This window comes from Trachinotus anak, unplaced genomic scaffold, assembly GCF_046630095.1.
Source record: "Trachinotus anak isolate AG129_WGS33_773 ecotype Australia unplaced genomic scaffold, CSIRO_AGI_Tana_v1 ptg000007l, whole genome shotgun sequence".
Taxonomy (NCBI): Eukaryota; Metazoa; Chordata; class Actinopteri; order Carangiformes; family Carangidae; genus Trachinotus; species Trachinotus anak.
In genome coordinates, this window is record NW_027273858.1 from 3,174,649 (window position 1) to 3,185,102 (window position 10,454).

The 10,454-nt window shown below is 38.8% G+C and overlaps 1 protein-coding gene across 1 annotated transcript; it reads right to left on the bottom strand.

Moving 5' to 3' along the window:
* Positions 1 to 4,618: 4,618 nt before the first annotated feature.
* On the bottom strand, positions 4,619 to 8,593 carry LOC139622578 (cytochrome c). The gene is made up of 3 exons (XM_071479957.1): positions 8,475 to 8,593; positions 6,654 to 6,828; positions 4,619 to 6,018 (listed from the first exon to the last, which is right to left on the bottom strand). The coding sequence occupies exons 2-3, from the start codon at positions 6,820 to 6,822 to the stop codon at positions 5,873 to 5,875; spliced, it is 315 nt and encodes a 104-aa protein (XP_071336058.1). The 5' UTR covers positions 6,823 to 6,828; positions 8,475 to 8,593; the 3' UTR covers positions 4,619 to 5,872.
* Between the last annotated feature and the right edge of the window lie 1,861 nt (positions 8,594 to 10,454).

The window sequence follows — 10,454 nt, forward strand, 5'->3', positions numbered from 1 at the left end:
CGCCGTTGCAGGAAAATAACTGTTCAGAAGCATTGAAAGAAGATTTTCCCACGTTAAGGGGCTGCAGGAATAAAAGGAAAATTCTTTTTCTGAATCAAAGAGGAAGCAGAGACAAGAGGCAGTTTATTGTTCCCAGATAGATACAGGGACAGTTACCTGTTTTTACTCTTACTGATAAAACAAGGCAACCCTTCCTAATGCTCCCTTTTTAACACATACCATTTTAGTTGGAATTGTTTTCATCAGGTTTAGTTTTCTTTAGATTTAGTTAATAATATTTTCTTGATATATACTTTTACATGAAAAATGAAATTCAATGAGGGAAATCTTCCTTTTATGTCTCATTTTCAGACTCATTAAATCTTATTCCACCAGTCTTCATTTTTTCAAACGCCTCATGGTCGCCTTCAGTAAACTACAGAGAGGTCACAATATGCCCTAACCTTTTAAATCTAAATCTTTGATTCCCAACTGATGACCTCTTAAACCAAACCAGTGTCTACATATGACCAACCATATTCATTTGTGTCGTCTTGAAAAGGCGAGAGATGCATAAAATTATTAGAGGAATTCTGAAAAAATTCACACAAGTTTTCTGCAGAAGTTTCTCTGGTTATATATCCTGTTAATAATCTAATTGTGATTTTTTGGAGGGTCCCAACCAACTCACCAACCACTTTAAATTAAATTTCCCCTGAAGTCCCACACAGCAGGTGTAGCCTCTGTTTTATGTATTTTTCTAATGTTCTAACACAGAGTGTATTCTCAACGAGAGAGTCCGTTCACTGGTGAAGAACACGTGATGTGAATGAAAGCTCAGAAAAATAACCCACCATGTGGACTTTATGAATCTCCTTGTTCAAAGAGGAAACTGGTTTTTCTTAACAGTATATTTCTGTATCAGTTGCAGTAGCAGCTATTAAACAGCAGGGGCCACCAAACATCAATCATAATGTATAATCATTTTCCCAGGGCCCATTTAATTCTCCTCATCCACCGACTCTATGCTCTCAGTCTGCAGTGGTGTGTGTTTTACTGTGTCTGTGTGTGTTTGTATGTGTGTTCTTTCTGCCTGTTTAGAAAAATGGCCACGATTATGTAGAATTTGCAGAATTAACGTGTTTTATGGCAAATCTGCTCTATTAAGCACCACACAGCCGGCGGTGAGAGACGTGGATGTGAGCGCAAAGAAAAAGACGACCAGCATGTCTGCATGGACCTGCATATTCTCACAATCCACATCCCTCAGGGGTAGGTAGGTAGGTAGTTAATCCACAGTTTAATTATAAACACACTGGCATAAATCAGTATTAGCTTTTTCACTTTCCTCACTGTGGGCTCTTTGAGGAAGCCAAGCAATATTCCTACTTTGGCCCTTGGAAGGAAGTTAAAAACTCTCTGTAATAGGATTCAACTCAAGCAGCAGGAATAATAACAAGTCAAACCAGTTTCCTACAGGCTAACAGTGAGGCGCAGGCTAATGCTGTTTACTGGCCCATGGAGCAGCTCGTGTTGATCAGGTCTGTTCAGATTGGAAATGCAGATGAAGACTGCACCGGTATCAGTTCACAGATGTTGACAAAACCATTTTTTCTTTTACAATATCTTTGTTTAACCTCAGTGATCATGTGTTCATCGTTTTGATTCACAGTGTGTGCGTTTTTTTGTTGTTTTTTTTCTCACTTTGACACAAGCACATTTTTTTCACATGGAGAAACTTGAATCTCATGCAGATTTACTTTACAGGTTTACAAAGGTCGATCTACAGCTACAAACAATGGCATTGTTTGTGAACATCACTTTACAAGCTCAAAATGATGTGGAGCCTAATTTTGGCCCACACAGGTCTGGGGTATAGTCATGCTCATGAGTTATAGTTTCTTGCTGATTTTGAAGGAGCATAAGGTACTGGCCTGACTTGGATTCTGGCAGCCCTATGAAAACACAGTGTAACTCTATTATAGTGTCAACAAAATGACTCTCAAATAAGCTAAATAAATAAATGACTAATAAAATGACTCTCCATTGCAGGGCGAACAATGACATTTTAAGCAGTTCCTCTTTTCACTATGAAATGTTTTGAAGTATTCTGAGGACTTAAGGACATAAAAGATTTATCAATCATCCATTTAAACCTCAGTTGGCATATAGTGCAGGTACAACTGACTGATATAAAATTACTACTTCAAACACAACCAGCAATGGTGATATTTAATAGCAGCCTAGCTACAGCTAACAACAGCTTGTTTTTAAAAAAATCTGCTGGTAACCTAACATACATATGTTCACGTTTCTCTGCAAAAACAGATCGTGTTAAACCTTAAATTGCTTGGTTGTGGTCTAAGTGGGATTTTAAAGTTTGTAGAGCTTTGGTCAGTAAAGTAATCAGTCAGAGTTTTTGCTGAGTTGTCCCTGATTACTTCATTATAACATCACATTACCTTCACATTAAAGCAAGTTTCCCAACAAGTATTTAATCATAATATTCAAGCCACATATAAATGATCATATCACATTTTCTGACGCATTAGTGATGGCCACGACTTGAAATAAGTGTAATAAACAGAATATCACTTTAACTAATCTTAGAATCGCAATCCACGACTTTAATCACGACCTACATTCTGTTTCCGCCCCGATTTAATTGTGAAAGTCCTGACCGGAAGTTGTGATTCGTGCCTTTCTGCGGCTTTGACGCTTTTTTTTGGGGGGTGTGCGTCAGTTCATAGCTATTCCTCAACTGCAAAGCTGTTTACAAATTGTATCACAACCAATTATATTTTACTTAGTTTATAAGGTAGAAGAGGATTAAAACCACATGTGAAGAAAAAATATCCACACACCATCACACATTACATCAAATAAAACTCTGGCGTAGACACGATTTCCTCACTATGATCTATCTTCTATGGTCTGAAATGACTTTGTGTATGTATTGATTACATCTGATGTAGTTTTACTGTAAATGCCAACACTGGTGTGAATCTACACAGGCAGGGTCCTATATCTGTCAGGAGGGGGCACTGTACTACACAACAGCCACCAAACCCAGAGCCGTCAACATTTTCCATAGTCTCATATATGTTTGCATTGATTACACCTGATATAGTTTCACTATTACCACCAAACCCAGAGCTGTCAAGTGAAGTCGATTTAATTTATAGTGTCAAATCACAAAAGAAGTTCTCTCAGTCAGGACAATGTTCATACAAAGCAGCGGATTAGCTGCTGGCTGGAGAATGGTATGTCTATGAGTTAGTAATCATGTATATGTGCAGTAAATCCTCTCATTCAATGATGCTGCAGTCATGACAGTACAACCACAATGTGCAGGATTATGCAAAACCAGCTTAAGAGACAACATTAAGCTTTGCATTGAGCCAAGGCTGCAAGTATGTGCACTAGAAAATAATAAGTCGGTAAAAGCAGAAAATTATGGCAGTTTCATGTTAAGACAACAAAACATTTTTGTGTTCAGCAAAACTCTGCAACTCATGTTGTAGTTTTGTGTTTTTGTTATGTTGTCATAAAAAAAAAAACATTTAGTGCATATTCTACAGCCATTTTTAGTTCATTCAACTATTTAAATATAAGTACATAATGTATGGACAATAAAATTTGTCTCCTTATGAGAAACCATGCACAGTAACTGCAGGCATATCTATAACTACAGTTTGAAAGAACTGAATAACCCTCAACAGCTGTTTATCTTAATTATTGTTTTCCGCAAACTAAATCCTCGTATAATTTCATGAGTTTACAGCCTAACAGCGCACATCACTACATTTACTCAGCTTTGCGTAGCCAGGGAGGTTGTTTGAAGACAGATCCAGACAGATCCAGTCACGTCTCTGCTGTTAACTGAGCTTTGACCGAGGGGAAATGTGACAGCAGGAAGGGCCCGAGCTGCCCTCAGTGGCTCACTTCCTAGAAAGACAGTGCTTGGAGCAGTGGAGGATTATATAACATAGTCACTTTATAACCAGGTGTGATTTTCAGACCTAAGTCCAGCTCAGCCAGGAGTGATGAAATCAACTCTGCTTTGATTGCATTTACAGGACAAAGGGGCAGAAAATCTCACTTTCACAGGTTTAGTCCAGATCTTATCTACTCAAAGCTTTTTAACCAGATAACAGTGAGGACTCCCAAGCGGTTTGTCCTGTTTAAAGAATCAGGAGCAGCCAGGCTTAAGTTGATTTTAAAAAAATACACTGAACGACAAATGGTCATCTTGTCACTTCATGATGGACTTCAGTGGTTTTGCTCAAGATTTAATAAAGATATTCAACAGGGCTCTATTCTCATTTCAATGAATCTGTTAAACATCCACACAGCTGCAGATAATTGTGGAAATTTGCCCGTTAATGCTTTAATTAAACAAATGAATTACGCTTTGTAATTTTTGCTTATTCTTACACAAAACTTGTTCTTTTCAGCTTATGTTCCATTAGACAAAGCAACGTGCAGCATTTTGAATCTGCTAATACATAAATATAAATATCTGTTAACAGCTGCTCTGCTCGAATGATGTCGACATCAAAAAAAAAAAAAAAAGTACTTTTTACTGTCTAAGATACGTAAGAATTTTACTGAAAAAAATAAATGAAGAGACAACCAGTGATGTTTATATTTCTGGACGTTATCTTTTAATTGATCCTGCAACCATCCTGTTCACAGCCACACAAAAATAGCTACCACATTGTAATATGGTCTAAGTGCATATGGTATATTGCTGTGTATACACTGACAGCAAGCAACCCCATCAAAATACTTTACAGATTCAGTCAGTTTACAGTAAAATAAGTTAAAACATTAAAATATTCCTTCAGGCCTGTGAAACCAGGTAAATAACAAAATCTTCCTTCACTCCAGATGGTGCCCTTCATAGTTTTCTATACGACACAGTAGCAACAAACATTGTTAGGCATGGTGATTGTATGCCAGCTGATTTCACACTGTAGGGACCTCAGTATGGTGGTGGTAGAAGTGGTTTTGAAGGCATTAATATATTTATACCCCACAGTTCTTAGCTGTAACGAGGCAAATTCAGTGTCACCATTAGCACACTGTTGTTTTTTTCTTTTTTAAAAAGGTGCAGAGTCTGATGACAGACAGGAAATAAAAACAGGAGCTCGGAGGGGCTGCTTCAGTGACCTAGGAGGATCAGGCTCTGTCAGGAGTCCTAGAACACAACAAGGGGTATTGTTCAGTCTGTAGAATCTAGAGAACATTCATGGCAAGTGGTAGTTTCTGTGGGCCAATATATAAGGACAGACAAGAGAATACAGAAAATTCAGTGTCTGTCCTTGTTAAAGGTCAGAAACTCCACTTGGCATGAAAAGTGGGAGTAGATTGAGTGTCAGCACCAGTCAACCACCAAAAACATCCCAAGATTTCCACCCTGCATCACTCTGATGTAACTGATATTAGATAACTTTTGTGTTATAGTTTTAAAAATGAGGTTGATGGCCAATGGCTCTACTAACAGGAAGTACCAGACACATGTTGTCAAGGAGAACAGAATGAGTGACAGGTCAGACAACCTATCAGGGCCAGCAATTTCAAATAATGTGATTAGTTTTTTTTTTTTCTTTAGAGTTAAAATACAGATTCACCAAAAAAGAACAAAAAACACTAGTTTTATGTTTGGTCACTTGAACGATTTGCTCACACCATGTCCTTAAAGAGGAAGTAACGCTTACTGTGAACTCACCAGCTCACAAGAAGTGTCACTTTTCTAAGCCAAGACAACATAAATTAACCTTCTGTGCAAATGACTAAACATAAAACCATATATTTAGCATGTGCGAGCCTAAAAATAAACAAAAAACATCATAAAATGACATTAAATATTCTGATTTTAATCACTAGCTCATGATGTTGCAGATTTAAGGTATGCAATGAGGTCCTGGCGCTCTCCCTTCTTTTTGATGCCGGCAAAGATCATTTTGGTTCCAGGAATGTACTTCTTGGGGTTCTCCAGGTACTCCATCAAGGTGTCGTCACCCCACACGATACCTGAGGAAAGACAGTTGATCAGTGATCAAAGCTGCATAGATGTACTTAAGGCAACTAAGAGGGATAAGCAGGGATAAGAGGATTTGGCTTTGAATTGTTGATTCAGGAAAAAGAAACCTTTGACGATGTAACCTTAACTAAACCTTTTTTTTTTTTTTAAACCTTTGATTCAAAAATTGAGACACTACAATAGTTGTTATAATTTACCCACAGACCAAAGTGGAATCTTCAAATGTCTTCTCTGACAAACAGTCCAAAACCCAGATATTCAGTTTACTATAATGTGCATCAAGTTTGACAAGACAGAAACAGAAAAGTTGACATTGTGACTTTTAAAAAAAATAAAAAAAGAAGGACTGAAACAATTACTCAATTATGAAAATAGATACCTTTCAACTAAATGATTAATCAAATAATTAATAAAGGTCTAATTAAGACCATGTTGATTTAACCACTTCTGCTTTGCACTAGCTTCATTCTAGCCGCATTTTAGAGATGTTGCAGTTTGCAGTTGATCGTCCTTACTACATAGAAAAGTTTAAAATATCTTGACGACAGCTTCAAACAATGATGCCCTCTTCTTCACCTGATCTATATCTAGGATACAGAATTATTTTAAGTTCCAGTGAACTGACCTTTACTCTTGTTGGCATCTGTGTAAGAGTAGCCATCTGCCTGCCCGGTCTTGCGTCCGAACAGACCCCAGAGGTTGGGGCCCACCTTGTGCTTGCCCCCCTGCTCTACTGTGTGGCACTGAGCACACTTCTGGACAAAAACCTTCTTTCCTTTGCCAACGTCTCCCATAGTCAGCTGGAGAAACACAGTGAGGCCAAACAGAAAGAAAAAACAGGAAAAACACAGAAATTCAGTCATTAAAAAAAAAGAACAAATGGCAGAATCCAAAATGATAAACATGCATCTGTGAATTTGCATCCATAAATACACATCCTCTATTCATGGTAACTTCTATTCATAGACTCTGGATATGGCAAGAAGCTCTTTCACTGCCGGCGCCATATTGTGAAGGTCGTTTAAGGTGACAGCTTTATCTGTACCTGTAACACCGCTTTCCTCACTCTGCCCTTAAACAGGTCGTGACATTCCCGTGTGCACTGGCAGCCTGCCGAGGTCGTTTCAAGGAAATCGTACAAGGAAGTGAAGAACCGGATGACCCTTAAAACACGTCAACCTCGCCTCCGTTATATCACTTTTAATAGCCTCTCCTCTTTTCGAGCACCGGCGGCCTTAGCTCACTTTTCTCTGCGAGACAAGCAGCCGTGTGTGTTGAGTAACTGGTGGATTTAATAAACAGATTAGCTCCGATGTGTCGATCTTGTCAAAGGAAGCCGATACAGAGTCGAAACGAGCCGGTTTAAAGTGTGGTGTTACAGGGAAATGTGTTTCCTCGCTTCTCATGTCCTCGAATAAATAACTATAACTGAACAACTAGCAAGTTAACTTATGCTAAATCAGCTTGTCTTTCTTTAACAATCACTACAACAGTTAATTTGTTAGTCTTATGTTTTATACAGGGTTTAAATGTCACTAGGGGAACAATTCAAAGGGGCTACAAATTTTGTCTGTCCCATTATGACCTCAGTGTGCACCCAAGACCAAGACTGTCAGATGAGACACCTATTGCTCAGAAAATCCTGCGTCCAAAAGCCACTTACAACAGTAATATTGAGAATAGAGAAAGTATCTACAAGGTGATGCTTAATTAGTTTAGATTTAGGCAGCCAGAGGCCATCTAACGTGATTACAAGGACTGCAGCAGATGGTTAACGTTGGTTAGAGTTAGATATCATTTTCTCATTCTGTGTTATGCAGTATACAATTTGCAGAAAGAAAACAAAAAGGTAAAATCAGCCAAGGCACCGCAGCCCGGTCAGCCTGTGTAACATGGCCGGCTGCCTTCTCATGAAGCATCAAGGACACTCAGCACTTCCCACCACAAACTGGACGCAGCTCTCATTTACATATCGCTAATATAAGTGGTATTCACGGACAAATTTGTGTTTGACCGGCCTCACTGACTGAGAAATAGCTAGGCCCGACAAGCCTGCCGGTAAGGTTAAAATGAGCCGGGGAAGTGTCCCCCACTCCGGCTGTCAAGGATGCTTCAATGTCGGGATCTGAATATTTCCCTCGACGCTTCTACATTAGCTTCACCGCATCCATAAAGACTCTGAGTACGTAGAGGAAGCTTAAACATAAGAGTCTGGGGAAATAATTAAACATTAAATTGCTCCATTGCTTTTTAATGACGGACCAGGCTCATTACCTCACTCAACGCGGAGAGAGCAACCGAGCTATTCACCAACATGGGCGCTAACGTTAGCTACCGTCACGGCTCATCCTCTTCTCTTGTATTTCAAGCGTTAGTATTTCACACTGAAATCGCGAAACCAGCCTCTTTTGGCAACAAAAGCTCATTATGAATGTTCAAACGTTACCTTTAGATTAAAATGCGTCGGGTTAAAATCGCTCCTTAGCGGATTCCGGATGCTCCTCTCGGCCGGTAGCAGTTTATGGCGGTCGTAAAGAAGGTCACTTCGCTTTAGCGGCACCGGCTTTTGACGTCATCGTGCAATCACGTGATGGGCGATTTCTTCCGCGTCCCATTTCTACGACGAGACGTTTCCTCAACCGATTAAAGCGCTTCCATTTCAAGTGGAAATCGCCTGGCTTTCGGGAATACAAGCCTCAGATATACACTGACAGTTTGACTATAAACGGTCATATAAAAAAAAACATTAAATATAATGTTGCTTATTCATTGTTATTCTCGTAGGAGAGGAGACAAGGCTCCATGGAAGGAAGCGAAAATGTCTTGGCACTGCTCCTGGCTCTTGTCGCATTCCCCAGTTTCCATAGTGGAGCTGAAGGCACCTGCTGACGTGACCAAATAAGGAGATACATGAATACATTAAAATGTACATTTCGTAACTGTTGTTATGGGCAAACCGAGGTATTGATCATTTTAGCTACACAAAACATTTAGTTTGACAATTACATTTCAGTTCATAGAGTTCAGGACTATCTGTGCAGTTTTAGGTATGTTTCCATATGACACATTTTTTACTTCAGCATAGTTTTAAGGTACTTGAAGTAGTATTTTCCTCACTCCACCACACTTATTGCACAAATTATACATGTGCATTTCAGACTGAACATTGTTCAAGATTAAACCAGTTTGAGGCCCAAAGAGATAAAAATGTTTGTTTGATCCAGTATTTACAATCTCACAATGTCATATGTGATAATATATCGGTTACAGAGGACATTCTGCTGCAGAATGAGTATTTACTTTTATATTTAATGCACATTTTGCTGATAATACTTGGATTTGATTCAATGAGTTTTAATTGTATTTTTTTTTTTACATTATTTTCTGCTTTCACTTATGTAAAGGACATGAAGCAGACCAACCATGGTCTCCAAGGGGAGACGGTTCGAGTTTATGGGTCACACCCTCAAAGGTGACTTGGTAGGACTTGTCTTCAGAACTCCATATCTCTGTCTAATAAAATGTATATGGATAAACACAAGTTTATTTAAGATACTCTGTGAAATGTCTAATAGTGAAAGTATTAATATCTGTGCCACAATAGCGATGCAGGCTGTCCATTAAAATCTAAACGTTTGTCCTCAAGAGGGTCATTCAATGTCTGTTTCACACACACACACACACACACACACACACACACACACACACACACACACACACACACACACACATGCAGATCATTCTGGACACCCTCACAACAAACAAGTCACAAGGCTCTGACGCCACATCGTCAGCTGACAGCTTTATGTAGCCTGTGTGTTACGTGGGTCAGTGACGCAATAAGCTTTATTCAATAAATAAATAAATAAATAAGTTATTGTTTGTATTGATCATAAAGGCCCACAGGCCTCTGTTACCGTTGACAGCATGAAGTATATGATTTCTTGTAACCTAGGGTAAAATAGCATGCAACAGGCCTGGGAAACCCACTGTTCAGATATTGAGGTGAAACTTTTTTCTTTCTTAACATGAGTTACAAAAGCTCTCTGCATCATGTTCCTGTATTTTTTACAGTCTATGTAATCTGCAGCAGGGAGTGCAGGGCTGCTCCTGCACAGCAGATGGCAGTAAACCTTCACTGTCCACTACTATCAGCTCCTCTGGCACCTTTACAGCTGAGGGAACTGACTGACGCCGTTAAACTAATAAAACCCTTTTGCCAAGATAACAGTAGCTTTTTTCACTTTGTTGAATAGAAAAGTTCAAACAGGTATCTGCAGATTAGAGCATGACATTAATATATTCCAATGCACCTGAGAACATGACTGCCACACTCTGAAAAAACAAAGCAAATAAATAACTTAAATCAAGAAGTAAAATAAATTATAATAGAAATATATGATAAAAAGCCACAAGATAAATGTCA

Bases quoted from the DNA above. Each gene is read 5' to 3' on its own strand.
- LOC139622578 (XM_071479957.1), bottom strand. From the start codon at position 6,822: ATGGGAGACGTTGGCAAAGGAAAGAAGGTTTTTGTCCAGAAGTGTGCT. The intron at 6,019-6,653 runs GTCAGTTCACTG...GTCTTTCCTCAG, and splicing joins AGATGCCAACAAGAGTAAAG to GTATCGTGTGGGGTGACGAC.